Genomic DNA, 22,468 nt, shown 5'->3' with positions numbered 1-22,468 from the left:
AATGAGGTAAGCTTTACCACGACTTCTGGAAAAATACATCCTACATCCCAGTATTTATTCGATCATCAAATGAATATTTTCTGAGTGCCTAATTAACGCCAGACTCCATGCTAGGAACGGAATGGATAAAGCGATGAATAAACAGATAACATCAAAGAGGATTAGGGAGTGACAAACACTGTGGAGGGAAAGGACACCGGGTATGGTGTTGCAGGATGGATGTCTCCAACTCAGGAGAAAGGTCAGGGCCAGAAATAGAAATGTGGGAGTCATAAGAATACAGAGGAGATTTTCAAGCCCTATAACAGTTGAAGACCAGCAATCTGTCTCATTGAGATCACCTAAAAACTAAGTATAAATGATGAGAAGTGGGCCATCTTATAGAAACAGGATGTGATTTTACAGTTAATGATGTTTATCATTCAATTCAATACTTATTTGCTGATGGTTTACTGGAGTAATATGTTCATCACATTTTATAAGTAATATGCTATCTTATTTTTACAAATGAAGGTTTTTTTGTTTTTTTTTCTTTGCATCTGCTGGCTTCCTGAGGGAGGGGGTACTCTCTCATATCTGTTCTCAGTCTAGTGCGGTAGGGCTGAACTTTTGGTTTGGAATGTGGTAAGTTCTCTTTTGGGTTGAGCTTAACTTTCACTGCTCTTAAGCTATCTCTTTTAAATCTCTTTTAAAACTATCTCTACTGGAAAGACCCTATATCACGGGATACCTGGGTGGCTCAGTGGGTTAAGCCTCTGCCTTCAGCTCAGGTCATGGTCTCAGGGTCCTGGGATCGAGCCCCACATCGCATTGGGCTCTCTGCTCAGCAGGGAGCCTGCTTCCCCTTCTCTCTGCCTACCTCTCTGCCTACTTGTGATCTCTGTCTGTCAAATAAATAAAATCTTTTAAAAAACTCTGTTGTAGTCCCATGAGAGTAAAAAAGGTAAGTAATATCTCAGCATCATTATGAAAATAGCTTTGAGCTTGTGGATCCCCGAAAAAGACCTGAATACTCAGGAGTTCCCCAGGCCACCCTTTCAGAATTACTAATTTAGTCTAAAAAAGAAAAAGCATGTATTTGCATGCTAATTACCATAACATTTAAATTAGATCTATGTTTATTGTGTATCTCATCATCATAAAGTTGAATTTCTTTTTGAGTCTGTTCACTTAAAAGAAACAAAGAGCATTTCTGCAATATTTAAAGGTTTATTTCAATGTTCCAGAATTGTTGGTTACTAACCTTGATATCATTAATGTTGGCTATGGAAATTACGTTTATTAGACTCTGTTTTGTAGAAAACCATGTGTATTCATGTGACGTGGCAAACTATGTTTGTCATAGGAGATGGATATTACCCTCTACCATTAAACTTGTGAAAACTAACCTACTAGTTGTGGCTTAACTCATCTAGTTCCAAGTAATTCAAGCAGAGTAAACGATTACGCAGATGCACTTAGGACACTAGAGGCATTCTTCCTTGTAAAGAGTTATTTTTTTAGTATAACAAACACATCGCTGTTACAGATTAACTTTGAAGCACATGGAGCACCTCGGTTTCCCATGCCACCCTGCATCACCTCTCTGTCCCACTGACTAAGAGCCTGGGGCAAATGAAAAGTTGTAACTCCTTCATCAAAGAAGTTAAATCTCCAAAATAGTGATTCTTTTGTTTCTGCTCTAACTCAATCGTGTTGTTTGTATTTAATACAATTATACTTTTTTTTCTTTTTACATAAAGGACAAAATGCCATCAGTTGCTTGTCTTGACTTAGAAACAAGTATTCACAATCAAGAATAGTTACCCTTTCTCTTCCTCCTCCTGTAAAATAATATGACCACCACCACAAACCCCCATGCCAACCTCCTTCCACATTTTATTATTGTGACTCAGGGCCTCTTGTTTGATATTTATCATCAAAATCATTTCAGTTTATCTCAATTTTGCTCATGAAATTTTTGCAGAGGCAACAGACATTGGTGAGAGGAGGTGTCTGCAGTTTTTGTGGTCTATTACAATGATCTACAACAACTTTCTTCAAAATATGGCTCTCAGGCCATCAGCATCAGCATCTCCTTATCCTGCTGAAAATGCAGATTCTGGGACCCAAAGGAGAGCCTACTCCATGAGTCAGTCTGGAGACAGAGCTTGGGATTCTCTAAGCACAAGAAACTGACAATCTCTGGTCTAGAGTAGATCTTATATCAACTAATCTCCTTTACTGATGTTTTTTTACTTCAGACAGATTTCCTTTAAACTATCCCAGAACGATACTTCCTGAAACTCTCTCAACCCCAGAAACTCTCCACAAGTTTACTTATAAATAAGCCCCCGTCAACTGAGCGGGAATCCTACCGTAACAACTTACTTTTTGGGGGAAAGTGCTTTTTCTCCGTGTGAACAAGGAGACTCAGTGTGACCCAGGAGCTCCTGCCACTATCAGGAACAGATTCTTTGATTTGGGTGTGAGTAGAAGACGTGTATGCACCACTGAAATGCCTCTTTTGAACTCTCAGTAAACTGACTTGATTGCTTCTTTCCACAAGGCAGTCGGATTCACGCTTTTCATTTATCTCCTCCAGGAGACAGCGTTTGCCTTCTTTGAGCTTTCTAATTATTTCACTGGTTCTTCTCTTGGAAGTCATTATGCTGACAAACTAAACATCAAGTGATTCTTACTGTCCTGCAAACAAAGGACAAAGTACTATCAGTGACTGCTTGACCTCGCAGCCAATACTCATAGTCGGTTCCTCCTTCCCCTCCTGGAAAATACCACCCCCACTGCACCCCTCACCCCACATCTCACTCCATTTTATTATTGTTTCCGAAGGTCTTTTTTTTGTTTGATGTTTCTTCAGCGGAAAATCATCGTGAAAAGAGGATTTTACATTGAACTACATAAAAAATTAATGAGGTACCATATGTTGGCTAATTGAATTTAAATACATAAAAAAAGGGGGGAAAAGAGGATTGCAGTAAAAGAATATATTTCGGTTTTGAAACAAATACTATGTGTTGATTCTTGCTTTAAGGGACTCTTGTTTCTTTTCATTATAAAATAAAACATATTAATTGTAGAAAATTAAGAGAATGCAGAAAAGCATAAGGTAGACAAGCTAAAATCACTCTTGATCCAGAGACAACCAAATTAACATTTTGGATGTTTCTTTCCCAATAAATATCCAAAGGGATCTTATTATAAAAAGTACAGAAAGAGACATTAAATGGACTATGGCAGAACAGAAACTTAAAATCTTGAAGTATTGTTAAATATTTAGGAAGATTTTGCTTCTTAGGTCTATCAATTTGTCTTTTCAGACACGTGAAATACTTAAAAATCAAATATGTTAAATTTACAAAAGAAGTTCAAAATATTTAAATATTTAAAGTATTAAATAAGTTTGTAAGTGGACTGATTACTTAAAGGTGTTCAGTCTTCTCAATTTGGGTTAACTGAACATTAATTTCAGCGCCTTCCATTCAGGTCATGATCCCAGGGTCCCGAGATTGAATCCAGATGTCAATCTCAGGATCCCTGTTTACTGGGAACCCTGCTTCTCCCTCTCCCACTGCTTGCATTCCCTCTCTTGCTGTGTATCTCTCAGTCAAATAAATAAAATCTTAAAATATATATATATATATATATATATATATATACACACATACATATAAAATCAACTTTAATTTGAAATCCAAGTAACTATAAATGGTCCTTTTTACAAAGGCTCCTCTCAGACATTAAAAAAAATCTCACATTAACATTTTATATAGATGAACAGAACTTTCTCTTAAGTGACTATGGTAGACTACATTATTTAGACATAAATCCCAGTGAAAACTACTAAAAATTCTGGGGAAAGTTTTTTTTTTTTTAATTTGTTAATAATGAAATGATAAGAGAGTTAGAAAATAGCAGGTCCAAAATGAAGGAAAGCAAGAACAAGGACGTAGAGAGGTAGACAGAACCTGCGCTTGCCTGAGGACATCTTCTGATCCTGGAGGTTAAAGAAGTCATTTTGCTAGCCTAGAGGACAAGGGACAGAAAAATCAAAGCCCAAGCCTATGCATAGTGGAGAGTCTAAAGTAGACCTTTTCCATAGTAAGTTGGCGTCCAAAGGGTTACCCCCTGAGGGTGAGAGTGAAGACACAGTAAACTCACATTCCATCACGTACTTGCTGGAAGAATGTTGCTTTAGCATTAAGTGTAGCTCTGGGGGAAAACCCCTCCATGAAAAGTTGTAAGTGCTTCCTGACTCTCACATGGATTTTCAACCCAAATTCACAACTAGGGCAGTTGCAAGAAATACCAAAGTGGAAAACAAGAATGGGGTAAGAAATAGCAAGCTGAGGAGCAAGGTGGTAGCAAAAATTTAGCTAAGGGGGTTCCAGGCTGGGAAGACATCCAAGTAACTGACAGAAGCAAACTCAAGTCTTTTCTGGAAGAATTTCACCCTTGCCATCTGGGACTCCCCAACTTTCAAAGACAACAAATAGCACACAGCCAAGGATAACCAGTCAAGCACAAAGGTAGATGAGGCATCATAAAGTGAGAACAGCAGCAACAAAACCATGAAATCTACATATGTGAGAAGCATCAGATGAATTATAGAACAATTACACATACAACATCTAAAAAAACAAGAAAATAAGTTTGCAGCTATGTTCAGGAAACAAGAAGCCAAAAAGAATTTCTAGAAATAAAAAAATGTTATTAAGCAACATTTAATATAGGCTTAGCAGCAAATATGGATTCAGATGAAGAGATAATTAGAGGCCCGGGGAATAAATCAGAAGCCATTATCCTGAATGCAGCATAGAAGGACAAAAAAGACAAAAGGTATGAAAAAGCAAAATATGTGGAGGACACAGTGAGGAGGTCAAACCTACATGAAATGGGAAATCCAGAGGACAAAAGTGAGGCAAAGACAAGACATAAAAAGATGTTTGAGAAATATTCAGAACTGACAAATGATACCACTTCATAGACTCAAGAAGCTCAAAGAAAAACACTCAAGATTTTTTTTTTGTTAAATCCATGCTTAAAGTGGAATTTGAAAAAAATTAAAAGGAAATCTTAAAAGTCATGAGAAAATAAAAGGACAGTTGAACTAACAGCTGACCTCTCAAAAAGGAACAATAGAAGCCACAAAACAGAGAAATTATATTTTCAATGTGGTAAAGAAGTTATACAGATGGTAAGTCAGCACACAAAGAGATGCTCAGTCTCATTGATTATTAGGGAGATGTAAATCAATACTGCAGTGAGATACTGCCTATCATTAGAATGGCTGAAATTGAAAAGATTGACCAAATCAAGTGATGAAGATGTGGAGGAACTGGAACTCTCGGACACTAATGGTTAGGATGTAGAGTGGTACAACTACTTTGGAAAACAGTGCAGTAGTTAAAAAGTTAAACATATGTCTGCCCTATGTTCTACTCCTAGTATTTACCCAACAAAAGTGAAAGTCTCTATACAAGTGTATGAAGAAACTATCTGTACACAAGAAAATTTAGATATGAATGTTCATCACAGCTTTATTTTTATGAGCCAAGAAGTTCTACCAACCCAAATGTCCATCAACAGCTGAATGGATAAATTATGGTATATCCACACAATGGATACTACTCAGTTATAAAAAAGGAACATATTATTTTTTTAAGATTTTATTTTTATTTATTTGACAGACAGATCATAAGTAGGCAGAAAAGCAGGCAGAGAGAGAGGAGGAAGCAGGCTCCCGGCCAAGCAGAGAGCCCGGATGCGGGGCTCGATCCCAGGACTCTGGGATCATGACCTGAGCTGAAGGCAGAGGCTTTAACCCACTGAGCCACCCAGGCGCCCCTAATAAATATTTTTTGAATGAATGAAAAGTATATTACTTATAAATATTGACTCCTATTCACTTACTATGATATCATGAGAATTTTTCATGCCATCACATACAGGTCATTCATAATAAAAATGAAATATTTTAAGACAGTGTGGTAGTCTTTCACATGGAATTAAAATAATATATTTGATTAGTCCATTTATTGTTAGACTTGTAGGTTGTTTACACTTCGAACAGTACACTTTGAAATGTATTGAAGCACAAAAATCACACAAACACTGTTTTAGGAAACCCATCAGAGTCATCAGTTGGTCATTCCTGGATACACAAAAGGAGAAGAGGCGTATTTCAACATTCTCTGGCTAACACATAAATCTTACATGTATTTGTACTTGCAGAAGATAGTCCCTGAACAAAAGGAAATGGTTTAAGGGAGAATGGAATTTGAACCCTTTACCCCCTCCCCCTGTCCAAAGCCCAAGGAAGACTAGAATTTAATGCAAGATGGTAAAGAATTGTCTCAGGCAGATAATGCCATAGGAATGCTGTGAAACTCAACAGCATACAACAATAAACATTTATTCTCATGCTCAGTAGTGGATTGAGCTGGGCTGGGCTCACCTGAGAACTTGGCTTCTGGCTTAAAGGTCTGACTGGGCTTGGCTCCGCGGTGAAGGTTGAGCTTAGATCTGTTCCCAAAATTTTAGAACTGGGAAAAACAAAGAAATCTATTTTCCTCTAATCCAACATGTCAGAAGGGATCTACATCTCCTATCCTTATTTTGTTCCTAGGAATTTTAATAATATAATTTTTTTTAAGGTAAAGGATAGAAGAAAACAATTTTTTCTTGAACTACAGTTTCATTTTGCCACCTCTGGCAGGCATAGCATTTCCATTTTCCATTTCTGTTTCCTGACTCCCTGGAAAACCCTTGGTATTAAGCATATCTTTCACAGTAAAATTGGAGTTCAAGCTCATATAATGTAGTAACCCAATAAAAAGCAATGAACAACTGACCTTCTTAAATGTATAAATCCAGTAATCTTTGCTCACAAACATAAAAGAAAATATACAACCTAGCAGAAAATGAACACTTGGTACTCAAATGATTTAAGTAAACTTTCTCTTTAGACAAGATGTCAGTTGCAGACATGAAAAGAGAAAAGATGCCTTTTCAACTTTGGATCTAGCAAGTTTAAACTGAAAGAAGACAGAATATTTTACGTACTCAATTAACACTAAAGAACTGAATTGGCCTCAATAAGCCTAACTCTATTCCAATCACCAATTAATTATCCAGTGTAGTGGAAACAAAATATGGTTTTACTTAAATAGTTTAAATACATTATTTTTTGTCATCAGTTTCAACTTACTTTTACTAGAGATACTAGTTTGTCAGAATTTAGACTTTGTGAATTATATCCCTTCTAACACTTCTACTGTTATCCTCTCTAGGGGATGAAATAAAATTGGGACATGACTAAAGGAAAAGAAAACAAGGTACATTTTTATATGACACACAAAATAACTGTATGACCTTAGTTAAGTCACCTTCTCTGGGCACTCAGTTTCCTTAAATGTTAAGTGGAAATAATACCCAACTCTCAGAGTGTCACAAGGATTAAATGACCTAATATAGCCAATCCTTAATAAATGGTAACCTTTTTTAAAGATTTGTTTATTTATTTGAGAGATAGCACAAGCAGGGGCAGGAGCAGAGGGAGAGGGAGAGAGAGAATCTCAAGCAGACTCCCCACAGAGCTCAGAGCCTGACGAGGGGCTTGATCTCACAACCCTGAGATCATGACCTGAGCTGAAACCAAGAGTCAGAAGCTTAACCAGCAGAGCCACCCAGATGCTCCAAATGGTAACTTTAATACATCAGTTAGGCACTGTGAAATAAAGGATTTGGGCAATTGGAGAAATAGTATTTCTTGTCCCTCCAGTTATGTTTTGTTTTGTTTTGTTTGTCCCTCTAGTTATTGATCTGTTTACTTGCTATGTAGCCAGAATCAGCTACGTAATTTGTGGGGCCTAGTGAAAAATGAAATTGTAGGGCTCCTTACTGAAAATTTCAAGATGGCAATAGTAGAGCATTAAAGCAAGTGTGGAGCTCTTTTAAGCATAGGATCCCTGTGTTAGTGCAGAGGTCACATGCCTATGAAACTGACTCTGTGTATGATATAGTAACAGGATGATTTCTATGATTTATTCACCCAGTTTTAGTCTTTTAAATGGTGATAAGTGGGCACCTGGGTGGCTCAGTGGGTTGAGCCTCTGCCTTTGGCTCAGGTCGTGGTCTCGGGGTCCTGGGATCAAGTCCCGTATAGGGCTCTCTGTTCGGCAGGGGGCCTGGCTCTGCCTGCGTGTGGTCTCTCTGTCAAATAAATAAATAAAATCTTTAAAAAAATAAAATAAATGGCGATAAGTAATGTGCCTAACCTATGGTTTTTTAAAGGGCTTTGAGTGGCGCCTGGCTGGTTCAGTTGATGGAGCACGTGACTCTTGATCTCAGGGTTGTAAGTTCAAGCCCCACAATGGGTGTAGAGATAACTTTAAAAAAAAACAAAATCTTAAAAAGCCCACAAAAATTAAGGAAAGGGTTTTGAAAATATTAAGCATACACAGAGAGAATATCTTCATTATTCATGAATTCCATATTAGCAAATGTGTCTACTCATAAAAATTTGTTATCTCAAAATCAATACTTGTGACATTTTCATTCTCATTCCCAGAAATTTGCAGAGCAGCAAAAATTTTAGTCTCCTTGAGGTGCATATTCCCAGCTAAGGTCCAACAAGGGAACACTCTGCCTTCTTGCTTCAGCTCTCATACTATAAACAAGTGTCCTTTTCCTCATGTATTCAGTGTCATTATATTTTAGGATGCTCCCCTACCCCAGTTGAGTGCCAAAGTGTTGTCTGGTGCTCTGAACAGCGAGAAGGCTATAATGAGCCTTATATGTGTTAGATAAACTTTGTTCAGGTGTGACTTATAGTGCTTTTGGTTGTGAGTTCAATGTTAATGAATCAACAGTATGTATTAAATACTGTGTCTTTAAACAGATACATACCTAAAATAAGGTTACATATTGATTGGTTGACAAAAATGTTATGACCAGAGGCTCACAAGAATCTAACCCTCTTTTTCCCCTAGGAACAGTGACTGAATATTTGATCATTCAGTGTTTGGGGCCACTTTATAGAGCATAACTACTGCAATAACAAGAACCAACAGTGCAAATAGAGAAAATATACTACTGTTCCTACAGGTATGTTATCATAAATTACCTTTACTGTACAGCAACCGGAAGCCTATTTGAAGTCCACTGGTTTGCATCAGCCTACTGGAACGTTACCCTGGTGATGGAACATTATGATCTAAGCCATTCCAATGTTGTTCTATTCAAAGAACCCTAATTAAGAGAAACGTTAGAGTTAGAGAGACCGTTTACTTATCAGCTATATATCCTTGAATAAATTACTCAATCTCTCTTAATATCAGTTTCTTCATCTGAGATAAAGATATCAATTTCGTGAAGTTGCATGTTTGTGTGTGGGTGGTAGGAGGCAGGATGGGGCTGGAATTAAATGAGATATGCATGTAAATTAAATGAGAAATACATTTTTACATTGTGCCTGCTATTGATTTATTACATGTACTGATATTTCTTGAACATGTACTCGGTGCTTGGTATTGTTCTGGGTAGTGAGGACAAATGGGTACCTACCCCCACGAAGCTTAGAGTTTAAAGGTCTAAGGTAGGTATTTAGTAAATCATAGCTATTCTTACTGATTTTTTTAACCTCATATTTTACTTGGGAATTATTTTATTCATTTATCATTTTTTCTCAGAAGAGGAAGCCTCCCACAAAAACAGGTCTTCAGAAATACAAAAGTCATAATTTCTTTCTCTCTTTACAGGACTTTGTGATAGAAGAAATAAGATTGGTACTGAAGAAAGCAGTTCACAATGCCAGAGAAATGAATTCCCTAAGGAACTATAGGAAGGGTAGGCAAAAAAAGACCACCTGACTCTGCTGAGACTGGGGTAAAACAAACAAACAAACAAACAAACAAACAAGAAAACTCTTGAGGCTAATGCAGGTGGTTGCTGAGGATGAGAAGGTATTTTGCCACTGCTGGCTTTTTGTTTTTTAGCAAAGTTCCCAGATAATCCAAAAGGCTTCTAAGAGACCTAATTTGTTGGGCACAACTCTGGCATCTGAGGGCCAGGAGCTATATTCAAACCCTCTTACAGTGCAAGCTGGAGGAAGATTTCTCCCTCTGTGGGCTTCAGTGTCCTTAGCTGTGAAATGGGCTTCTATCACTACAGAGCTATTGTGAGGATTAAATGAGATAACACATGAAGGGACTTGGAAACCATAAAGTATATAAAGCAAATGTTGGGGAGGAGAAATTTTTCTCTACCCTCAAGCTTTTTCTGGCTGGTATAAGAATTAAATTAACATGAGACAGATAACAGGAAAGAATCAATCTAATTTGTATATACAGAGGTCCTACAGATATGGCTAAGGCAGGCAGCTTTTTTTTTTAACAGAGAAACAATAAATTAGTGAGGAATTGACAGGATAAAGAAAACTTATGTTTGGGAACTTCAACTAGTAAGGAATTCTAAACAGAATTCGGATGGGAGCTGTCAGTTAATAAAAGTAACAAGGTTTGTTTATATAGGCTTCGTCACCCTAAATTCTCTATCTGTGATGATAAGGATGTCTCTCTACCTTCTGATACAGGGAGGGTACCTTTCACATGGGAGGTTAGTTTCTTGCTCTCTGGGGACTAAGGAGAGTCAGTGTATCTCTCCTTTTTGCACTGGCTGTTTCTTAAGTAACTTTAATTCAAAATAATCAAGATGCCAACATAGCATATTTTGGAGTAGCCTACCCTGAGCCTTACCCTGAGCGTTATGAGTTTTTCTAAAATGTACATTGGTTAGATAGATTATTAATTCAGAAAGTTATGTGTGTTGTATCCAAGAGTAATTCTCCATCATTATTTTACAATGCAATTATTTGTCACATAAGAAAGCCAATTTGAGTAATTCTTAAGCCAACGATTTTTCTCTCACTCAGAGGTTACTCTCCCAGGAGAGAGTTCAGGCTCCATGTTAAGGTATCCTATTCCCATCTCCCTGGATTTACTCTGGCTTGCTACCATGAGTTTAGGGTAGGCCACCACAGGATGTAATGTTTTAGCATGAGCATTATTTTGAACTCCAATCAATCAATGCACATAAGCATGAAGGCATACCCAATGCTATAGGGTATAACTGGCATGAGAAATATGCTATAGGTTGTATCTGAGAGGCAAAAGCTGTCCTAGAATGCTTGTAGCAATGCCATTATTTTAAGGCAGTATCGATGTAAAGGTTTGTTAAAATTAGGTAAGCCTAGGGCTGGGGTGTTGACAATATTAATTCCCAGGCTTTAAAGGATGGTAATGTCTCTGAAGGCCAGGAAATGGGCTCTGGGGTGGTCTCTGGGAGAAGAGCATACAGAGGTTTAACAAAGTCTACAGAATCAGGAATCCATTGGCTGCAGTAGCCAACTACCCCCCAAAATGTACATAATAGCCACTTACTTGTCTGGGGGAGAGGGATGAACAAAAGTGACTCCAGGTGTTTTGGAGCCAGCTTTCCAATGCCCTGAGATCTCTCCTGTCCTACGTAGTGAACAGTTGTTTGCACCCACTGCAGTTTAAATGTGGAGGCTTTATGGCCTCATTCAGTCAGTGCCTTTAGGAGGATGAGGGAATCTATAAGAGCTCCCTGCTTGGTTTGATTATCCCCTGATTAAAATCAGAGGTGACAGGTAGAGATAAATCCTCTGAGCAGATGGTAGAGAAAGTCACATGAGTGTCAATTTAAAAATCCCATTCCTGGGGGGCCTGGGTGGCTCAGTGGGTTAAGCCTCTCCTTTGGCTCAGGTCATGATCTCAGGGTCCTGGGATCAAGCCCGGAATCTGGCTCTCTGCTCAGTGGGGAGCCTGCTTCCCCCTCTCTCTCTGCCTGCCTCTCTGCCTACTTGTGATCTCTGTCTGTCACATAAATAAATAAAATCTTAAAAAAAAAATCCCATTCCTGATCCTCTATTTTAAAAGTTAATGGTGGGCTTTGGGGTGTGACTGAGGCCTGGATGCCACTGTCATTTAAGGGCAAATTGTCCCTCAGGAGAAAAACAAATTCTCTCAGGGTGATGGGGCTTAGGGACATTGCTTCTTAAACTTTACTTTTTCATAAGTACAGGACAATTTCTCTTCCAGTGACCTGGATTCTTGCAATATCTATGATTGCCTGGAGGCGAACAGGGAGAACTCTGAATGGGCCTTGAATTACTCTCAGTCACGCTCTCACCTTTCCAAAGACTCAAGTTGCAAAGCAAGAATTGTTGCTATGAGTTCTTTTTTAATCCTGCTTTCCTGCTCTTTTCAAAGAATTAAGTAGCTGCCTCCGTTTTTATGCCTAGTGGCTGCCCTGACCAACCGACCATGTGGATTTGTTATTTGATATCAGGGAGAAAATATCCCACTAAAGCAGAAATTAAAGGTTTCTATGTCCCAGGGCTTCTGGATTTAATAAAGTCTGCCTTTGAAAAGTTTATATAAAACATGCAACAAAGGCTTTTATGCGCTCTTCTTTCTAAGTACATGGTTCAAACTCAGACCAATTTACTTTGAGGGAGAACACCTCTAACAGAGCTCCCATGCGAGCCTCCAGCTGAGCTGTTTCCTGGTATATGTGCAGGACAGCCTGGGAAAGGCTCAGACCATCCGCTTCCTCTGTGAGGGGGTTTTCTCCAGGGACCATCTAGCTTGTCTCCTCACCATCCTATAATCCTGGGTAGGAAGAACCCCCCCTTCATAGCTGGTCTAGGTCTCTGTGAGTGGGGTTGTAAATAACCACTAATCTTTCTAACTCATCTCTAAATTTGGTAGGATGTAGAGAACAAAGGCAAAAGAAAAAATTAAATTTCCTTCCGACTTACAGCCCATTGACAAGTCCTTGAGAGTGACCCACATTCCTCTAGGGACTCAACTGCCTCCTTAATACTTTGATCAGGGCAAAAGGCAGCCTTAGCTTAGCATTAGCACAAACTGCGGATCCTATTGGTCTTCTTTAACATATGGAAATCCCTTTGGAAACTTCCTTTATCTCTCCCCCCAACCCCAAGATACATGTTAGAAATCATCCTCCAAGCATATGGCCCACTGATATACACCTGAAGGGTCTCACGACTAAGGTTTTACTAGACAGTAGTAAATGACCTTGTCCTAACAACAGCAAGCCCCTCAAGGTGCTGGAAACCTTGCCCCCAAATTCCTTAGAGACTTCACCATCCCTACACCCCCTCCCAGCTTGAGAGTTACGATCAGCCACTCCTCATGACCCCAGTGCTGCTCTCTCTGCATGCTAGTCCTGTTCCCGAGCTTTCATAAAACCACCCCTTTTGCACCAAAGACACCTCAAGATTTCTTTCTTGACTGTTCACTACTGAACCCCAACATTTTCATATCACTCCAAGGGCAGAAGTAAAAGGATTTTATAATTTAAAAGATCTGCTGCTGTCCTGGGGACATGAATTCTTTGCCCTGGAGGTCCAGGATATGTGCACAAAGGACCTGGTACAGGAATGCCTGAAACCGGCAGAGCTTGATTCCGAGCCCTGGGAAGTAGGAGGAGTTGAATTGTAAGCATAGCGAAGCAAGCCCTGTTGCTCTCCCTGGGCACTTTTGCTAAATTCACTTCCTGACATTCAGTATTTACATAAGGAAACTGTATTTCCAGGACAATTTCTCATATTTTCAGAATACCTCATCATCAGTCTCTAAACTGTGACCAACAGAATCCTTTGAATTGGGAAACCAGGGAGCCTTCTTTAACCTGTGGATGATAGACATTAGAGACTTACAGCAGCTCGTCATGCTTTCATGAGACAACCAGGTCAGCAGAAAGTAGTACAGTGGTAGAATTTTAAGAAGCTTGCAAGGTTTTCGTTAAGGCTGGTGTGATTTGCCCAGTGAAGTGGATGCCCCGATCATTAGAGATCATAGGTGTACCCCAAGTGGGAAGTACATTTTTTAAACAGTTTTTGTTTTTTTAAACCCATTGTAAAGGCATCAGACTTGCCATGGGGAGAGGCTTTAACCCACCTGGAAAAACATACAAAGAGTAACAAGAACATATTGATCGCCCAGATGAAGTGGCAGATGAATGAAGTCCAGCTGTAGGTGCTCGGAGGGTCCAAAGGGAAGATAACTGAGGCCTCTGGAGACAAAACCAATTTTTTTAGGATTATGGACCTGACAAGTCGCACATTGCTCATGGACTGTTCTTGCAATTTTATACAAGTCTCCCCATCAACGTCTATAGTTTGAGTCATCTTAAATGCCTCATGGTGGGTAAAGGAATGCAAACCCCCCTCCAAAAAAATGGGATTTGCCAGGGACCTGGGAAAAACCCAGCAGCTGTCTTGGTTTTCCCATAGCCCTGACTGTTTAATTTACAACCATTGTTCAATTTCGCAGATTCAGGAGGGGACTGTTGCTATGTTACAAGGACATCAGGATGGGAAGAGTCTCTCTGTGAGGAGCCATTGTTTGTAGAAGCAGAATGTACTTGTCACATGTGCCCAAATCTTACAAATACAACATAAAGAAAACTTAGTATAACTTCTAATTTGGCAATGCTTCCTACATAATTTGACACATCAAATGAGCCTACTTAGTTCAGTAAATCTTTTGGAATGGTCCAGGTCAAAAAAACTTAAGCAGACCAAAAGTCTACAAACAAAACAAAACCAAAAAAACTCTTTATCCTTTTAACGTAGAGAAAACCAAATTTTAATTTTGTACCAACTTACTTTTGATATTAAAACGTACTCATTTTAATCTTAGTCCTGACCACCCATAAATTCCTTTCCAAGGATTCCTTTTTCATAAACCTCTGGCAACTTTCTTTTTTACATTCAGATTTTGTCCTGAGGTTTCCATCTTAAAATAACCAGCCTCACTTCGGACAGAATTACTTTCTTCTCCCTCAGCTAAAATGTATTCCCATCCCTCTTATTTATTATTTTTTTAAAATTATTTTTATTGGGGCACCTGGGTGGCTCAGTGGGTTACGCCTCTGCCTTCGGCTCAGGTCATGATCTCAGGGTCCTGGGATCGAGCCCCACATCAAGCTCTCTGCTCAGCGGGGAGCCTGCTTCCCCTCTCTCTCTCTCTGCCTCTCTGCCTACTTGTGACCTCTCTGTCTAATAAATAAATAAAAATTAAAAAAAAAAAATAAAAAAAAATAAAATTATTTTTATTAACATATAATGTATTATTTGCCCTAGGGGTACAGGTGTGTGAATCATCAGGCTTACACATTTCATAGCACTCACCATAGCACATACCCACCCCAATGTCCATCACCCAGCCACCCTATCCCTCTTATTTATTTTAACCAAAAATACACATCTTACTTCTTTTGCATGGAGTATGTTTCTCTTGTTAGAATTTTTTAGCTCTTAGAAACCTTAATTTCTAGTGAAAGCTAATAAGTAAGCAATGATGAACTCTGTTACACCAGTACTTTTTTAAGTTGGTTAACTGACATTTTGGTCCACGCTTATTTTGGGGTCCTCAACCTGATGGTTACTGATCGAAGTTCCTCAGAATACGAAACAGGCTTAGTAAGATTTGCTGTTTTTGCTACATATCTACAACTTCCAGGGCTATAGTTCTTAGACATAAGATATGCTGAAAGGTGGCACACTTGACCCTAGGATCCAAAGATCCCATTAGCTAAGGCTTTGGGTTTCTTAGAACCGAACTAATAATTAAAAGGAACATGCCACTGGATTTGGGGATTGTGTTTGACAGTTTACCTCACTGCGCTGAAATTTTCTTGAGGTTGGCAGGTGACCTAGTCTCAGTTTAACCCATTCTGTGACCTACTTATCCTATCACTGGAGTCTTCTTGAGGTGCCTAGAGCTCTAGCAGCCTTTAAATGGTTGACCCATGCCCACAGTTTTTGTGGCTTTTTGGCCTCTGAGATCCCCTCTAGCAGTAGCCTTTATCTCCACCAAACAAGACAAACAAACATGTGCACCTTAAAGTATTGGTAGTTACCCAGAGATAGATGTTTCTTCATCTTGACCACAAGAAGGGCCTGTGCACATACCATCAATTCCCATGGAACCTTGCTAAGGTTTTTCCCCGGGGGGACCTATGGCCTGAAAGGTTAGGGCCTTGGCTCTGGGGAGACCTTTCTCCAGCTGAGTCACGCTATAAGCAAAACTGCCAGCTCTCCTGAGCTCTAGGCTGACCTGTCAGCTCTTGTTGGCAGAGTAGCCAACTCAACTGGGCTCCAGCTGGCTCCAGGCATAATGCAACTATGCCAGCTCAGTTGGCTCCAGGCATAATCATGTCAGCTCAAGCTGACCTGCCCAGTAAAAGAAAGCCAATTAGACAGGGATCTTAAACACACAAAGAGCAGAGCTCAGAATCAACAGGGACTTATCCATAGCTCTTGGAAATGTGAGAAAGTCAACTCAAAGTATTCTCGGATACCACACCTGTTTTTCTTGTTGTCCCCAGACGCTGCCACAAGTTCACTTTGGATCCCATCACTGCCACCAAATCTGTTGACTAACAAAAATTCAACTGAGGAAATTTTTGAAGGTATAACTGGCTTCATTTAATCGATTCATAAATCAGGCAGAGCCCCATTTAGCAAGTAGAGGGGAGCTCCAAAGGGCTACAGAAAAGGTAAAAGGCTTTTAAAGGGAGAGAGGGAGTTGAAAAAAGGAAATTATTAGCAAAGAATCCATTGTTTTAGGCAAGGTCACCCTCCTAAGTAAACTTCCTAGTGCTGACCGGGAAATTCCCGTGTTGACTGGTTAAAGATTCTGGAACATTGAAACTGCTGTCAGGTTAGGTATTAAGCCTTGGTTTACTGACTTGGGGACTTAACCTACGTAACACCATTTTGGGCCTATGGTTTTCTTTTTAACAATCCAGAAAAATAAAGCAAGCGGGAGCTAATGTAATTGGATGCGCAGATCAACCCCTGGTTATCATTTATACTCCAACCCAATTCCTTGGGGGAAAAAATGAAGAGCAATTATCCTTATATTACCAATCCTTACTAAATAAAAAAATGCAGCTCTAGAGGCAATGCAAAGTCCATCTATTGCTTCTCACCAGTTCTAAAACTTCCCCTTATTTTTCTCATAAGGCTTGCAAAATTATTGGCCTTCAAAAACCAAAGTCTTTCTTGGGGAACTTACATTCTTTCTATGTCCTTTCAAGATATGAATCTTACCTTGTATTTGCAATATAAATACCTAGGAGGCATCTGAAACAACGCCAACCCTAAGACTAAATGGGGGACAGGGTTAGGGACCTTGTAAAGAACACGAAGTGCTCCACAGCTTCTATAAGATTACTTGTCAAGGACAAATATAAATCACGTGCCTTCTCTACAAATATTACCAGTAAAAAGCTTTAGCTATCCAAGCAGATAAACTTAACTAACAAACTAGTGAGTTTTGTATTTTTATACCTGTTTCATGCTAAAATTTAAAAATGGAAAGCTATAAAAACCTGTTTTATACACTATAAATATGATATTTTTCTACCTCCAGATAGTATTACCAAAATTAACTTGTAAGAGAGCTCTATTTGATTAGCCTAAAATTAAGCACTTATTACACATTCAAGCATTTCTAAATCTCAAAAAATAGAATAGAAACTAACCGTTTTTTCAAGTTCATGTGATCTAGGAAAATTTTCAGTAAATAAAAACTAAGCTTAAATTTGTTGGTTTAATTAATATAAGAAATACAGACAGCCAATAGACACATGAAAACATGTTCAACATCACTCATTAGTGAAATGCAAATCAAAACTACAATGAGATATTACCTCACCTTGTCAGAATGGCTCAAATCAAAAATATGAGAAAGAACAAGTGCTGGTGAGATGTGAAGAGAAAAGACCCTTCATATACCGTTGGTGGGAATGTAAACTGATGCAGCCACTGTGGAAACAGTATGGAAGTTGGTCAAAAAATTAAAAATAGAACCAACATATGATCCAGGAATCACACTACTGGGTATTTACCCAAAGAAAATAAAAACACTAATTTGAACATATATATGCACCCCTATATTTACTGCAATATTATTTACAATAGCAAAGATACGGAGGCAACCCAAGTGTCCATCCACAGATGAATGGATAAAGAAGATGTGATATATATGTTTTATACATAGAATGGAATATTAAATAACATACAATATATGCAGTGGAATATTACTCAGCCACAAAAGGAATTTTTTTGCCATTTGCAATGACATGGATGGACCTAGAGGGTATGACACTCAGTGGAGTAAGTCAGTCAGACAGAGACAAATATCATATGAGTTCACTCATATGTGGAAGTTAAGAAACAAAACAAATGAACAAACAGAAAAAAAGAGACAAACAAAAACACAGCCTCTTTTTTTTTTTTTTAAGATTATTTATTTGACAGACAGAAATCAGAAGTAGGCGGAGAGGCAGGCAGAGAGAGAAGGAAGCAGTCTCCCTGCCGAGCAGAGAGTCCGATGCGGGGCTCGATCCCAGGACCCTGGGACCATGACCCGAGCCGAAGGCAGAGGCTTTAACCCACTGAGCCACCCAGGTGCCCCCAAAAACACAGCCTCTTAAATACAGAAAACTGATGGCTACCAGAGGAAAGGTAAGTGGGGGGATGGGTGAAATTGGTGAAGGGGATTAAGGGTACACTTACTGTGATGAGCACTGAGCAATATATAAAATTGTCAACTCACTACATTGTACGCCTGAAACTAATATAACATTTTATGTTAATTACACTTCAGTTAAAAAAGAGGAAAAAAGTATGATGCGGATGCTAAAAACTATATATAGAGAGAGATGTGTCTTTTGAGTTACTGGCATTAAGTACGATACTTTTCTACTTTGGTTTACTAAAAGTCAAACAAGATCATGTTATCTTTGTTACCAAATTTGTCAGCAAAAAGTAAGTAACTTAAGATGATGGCTAACTGCTTTAATGTCTCATGAAATTTTCAGAAGCAATCTAAGTATTATTATTAATAAATAAATTAAAAAGATGAATAGTTCCAGCAAGCAAATTCAAAGGATTCAAAGGACCCCAAATGATCAGTTGCTACTCTTGCTGCCTTTATGTAAATAATCAGGCCAAGTTTATTCAAAGTAGACTTATTTTGCAAACAGATTAGTCTTAATTTGACTATCTTTTATAGAGATGACAGTATTTATAAAGAGAAAAATTATGTTTCAATAACAAAGCTTTGTGGATATTAGAAGCTAATATTATTCATTATAAACTGGACTGGATCCTAAAGTCTTCTAGCTACAAATCTCCAAACTCACATTTCCAATTTTTCTCCTACCATCTTGTCTTAGAATCATTAAGAACTAAAACTGTGCTTTTCCCAAAGCCATGCAAACTGAAGTTGGACAACTTGACATATAAACTTCAAGAGAATCACCACAACAGTTCATGTATGGACAATCCTTGTTGCCCATTGGTGTGAGGGCCATTCAGAGAAATGACCAGAGACACCCAAACTGCAAACAAGGAAAGTCTATCAGATTACCCATGTCTGCCCTCACTCCGTCTAGAAATGCTTCGAGGTGGACATCTAGAAATCCTTTCAACTGGCTACCCTCAGAACTCAGAGACAGGTTTAAAATTTACTCCAACCATTAACAGTTGCTTTTCTTTGCTCCACAGAAATGCCTCTTACTTAACACCTGATTGTTTGTACCATACAGGCCTAGCTTTGGTAGGCCGTCTGCAAGATAACCTCCTGAAATGAATTGAACTCAACTGACCTATTGTCAGGACAAAGAGGCTAGTTAGTTCGATGAGATGAAACAATCTACCAGTTCAACTTCTGGACAATGAAACTTCTTGGGGGAATTTTAAAGGAGGACTGTAGGGGAGTGAAAACTGCCAACCCAAACTGTGTTTCTTTAGCTCAACAGGAAGGAATTTGTAATCATGGGTGAAAAATGTCACTTCTATGTCTAACAAATCTGTTAAAAGAAAGGATTAGTAATTTTCTTCAGATAAATTAAGTTTACCCACTATATGGGACCAACCTACTCCCAGGAGTAGGAGACAGGTCTAATGGGGGTATGGGTAATGTGCTTCAATTTGTTCTTTTCTATTTTTTTTTAAAGATTTTATTTATTTATTTGACAGAGAGAAATATCACAAGTAGGCAGAGCAGCAGAGAGAGAGGGGGAAGCAGGCTCCCTGCTGAGCAGAGAGCCCGATGCGGGGCTCGATCCTAGGACCTTGAGATCATGACCTGAGCCAAAGGCAGAGGCTTAACCCACTGAGACAACCAGGTGCCCCTGTTCTATTGTTTATCCTTATTCTAATTTATGTTGTTTCCTCCCTTTATGAATTTCTTGCCACTCAGCTACTAACTCTCCACAACCACCAGCTCAGTATTTAATATGTGAAACTTCTAAGAAAGTCTTAGAGGAAGAAGCTGTTGAGGTTCAGGGCAGGCCACCCCAGGATGTGCTGCTTTGGAATGTGGATTAATTTAAGTTAAAAACAATCAAGACCTAAAAGGCACAGGAAGAACCTTTGACCTTCCCTCTGTCAACCTTACAAATAAAATGGCCAGTTACTTTATTTGGAAATAGCAGAGGAATTGCAATTCAGGGCAAGCAAGCTATGGTGAACCCTAGGCAAGTCCAAAGAAACGAAGGGAAGGTTAGCTTTTATTAGGTTTTAGAAGGAGATTGGGGAGGGTTGTTTTGAACAAAAGTTCATTGGAGAAGAAATAGAGTTTGGGGTTGTGGAGGTCTCTAACTGGCTGGAAGCAGTAATTAGTGTGTTGTTGCTGGGGCACAGAGGGATCTTTTCTTCTTTGTCTTAAAACCAAGAGATAAATACCTAGGTGGAAGATGTCCTCCCTTGTCAAGGTGATTCTTTTCTTCTTTTTTCCCTACTGGTTATGCAGGCTGCAAGGATGTGAGAGAGCTCCCCACCCCTCCGCCACCCCCATGAGAGCTTCGAGACTCCATTTAAAATGAGGTTTCTTTTTTTCTTTTTTTTTAAGATTTTATTTATTTATTTGAGAGAGAGGGAGAGAGAGAATGAGAAGGGGGAGGGTTAGAGGAAGAAGCAGACTCCCCGCTGAGCAGGGAGCCTGATGAGGGACTTGATCCTGGGACTCCAGGATCACGACCCAAGCCGAAGGCAGTCGCTCAACCAACTGAGCCACCCAGGCACCCTGAGGTTTCCTTTTTACTCATTTTCATACCCCTAACTTTCTAGAAGAGTTTAGGTAGAGGACCTGCTCCAGAAAGGGAACAATCACCATTGACAACTACATTATAACATGGACTAGGTGTGGTAAAGAGGGAGGAACCTCGCTAAGTTTACTTGCTAAAATTCCTGTGTCCCATTATTTCTGTATGGTCCAGAAAACATCTGTTCACCAGACATTTGCTCTGTTTCATCTTCCTGTGAATTACTTCCTTTCTTTTGAATTACTAGACCCCTACCCACTTCTCCTTAATTCAGGATGACATATATACCTCAGTTTGTCTGTCTTTGAAATCTCTTATGTTTACGTGGATTCCCCATGTGTACATTAATTAATGTTTTCTCCTCTTAATCTGTCTTATGTTGTCTTAATATTTTACTATTCTGAACTAAGAGAGTAAGGGGAAATTTTCCCCTCCCTGATAGCTATTCACTTCAAACCTTACCAAGGTCTTACTTCATTCCTACACTAAGGTTATAAGATAAAATACCAGGCATGCACAATCATGGCCAAATATGTGAAATTGAATTTAAAGCATGTTTAGGAGGGAAAGGGAAGATGGCAAAAGAACAGGGAACCCGCGTTTCATCCGGACTCTTGAATTCAGCTAGTTATCTGTCAAATCAGTCTGAACACCTGTGAACTCAACCGGATCTAAGAAAAGAATTGCTGCAATTCTGTAAATAGAAAAGTGACCACTTTTTGCAAGGTGGGGGTGCAGAGATGTGAATCGGAGGGGATATATCAGAAATTAAATGGCGGGAGGTGAGAGCCTCTGTAAGCCGGCTACTGGAAAGTGCTATAGCCCCAGAGTGCAAAATTGGAACTCTTAGAGATCTGTCTGCTCCTGTGAGAGACGTCCCTGCCTGAAAGGTACTCAGGTGGCGAAGTGGGGAGGAATCCTCGGTGCGACAGTGTGGTCTTAGGATCCCCAGGGCCACAGAAAGAACAGGGGGGCCTGAGTGTCACAGAGTTCCCAAGCATTAGAGTGAGGAAACCGGCTACAATTAGTGAGGCCCACAGTGGCCTCTCAGCTAGGGGTGGCCATAAACCAGGAACTCGGACGTGATCAGGAGACCACTCTCCAAGCAGGGGCCAGCAAGCAACAACCCCTGGGAGACCCAGCTCCTTCCAGAGGAGCAGCGCAGGTGTGTGTAGGATCAGGCAACAGCTTCCCGAGTAGAGGCCTTGTGACCCCCTGGACCCCAGTAAGACCCTGCTCCCCTACCTGGGAGGATCCCTGCGGATATGCACCACAGGCCTGCGGCGTGGTTCAC

At 39.5% G+C, this 22,468-nt stretch overlaps 1 protein-coding gene across 6 annotated transcripts in view; it reads right to left on the bottom strand.

The window, feature by feature from the left end:
• The window catches only part of SPATA45 (spermatogenesis associated 45), a 36,148-nt gene that overhangs the window by 1,519 nt on the left and 12,161 nt on the right, over positions 1-22,468 (bottom strand). The window contains exons 2-6 of one of the 6 annotated variants that reach the window (XM_032862778.1): positions 16,422-16,487; positions 13,671-13,740; positions 9,128-9,252; positions 6,458-6,545; positions 2,671-2,685 (exon numbers count right to left, since the gene is read on the bottom strand). In XM_032862778.1, coding sequence (XP_032718669.1) covers positions 9,211-9,252; positions 13,671-13,740; positions 16,422-16,487 — 178 coding nt within the window. In that variant the 3' untranslated portion in view covers positions 2,671-2,685; positions 6,458-6,545; positions 9,128-9,210. Of the gene's footprint in view, positions 1-2,370; positions 2,686-6,457; positions 6,546-9,127; positions 9,253-11,441; positions 11,722-13,670; positions 13,741-14,009; positions 14,106-16,421; positions 16,488-22,468 lie in introns of those variants that run through there. The other 5 variants (XM_032862779.1, XM_032862781.1, XM_032862783.1 and 2 more) reach the window with 5 other exon arrangements.

This window comes from Lontra canadensis, unplaced genomic scaffold (genome assembly GCF_010015895.1).
Source record: "Lontra canadensis isolate GAN:19392208 unplaced genomic scaffold, GSC_riverotter_1.0 scaffold24, whole genome shotgun sequence".
Taxonomy (NCBI): Eukaryota; Metazoa; Chordata; class Mammalia; order Carnivora; family Mustelidae; genus Lontra; species Lontra canadensis.
Note: the sequence above shows the minus strand (reverse complement) of the source record. Positions and strands in the feature narration are given on the sequence as shown.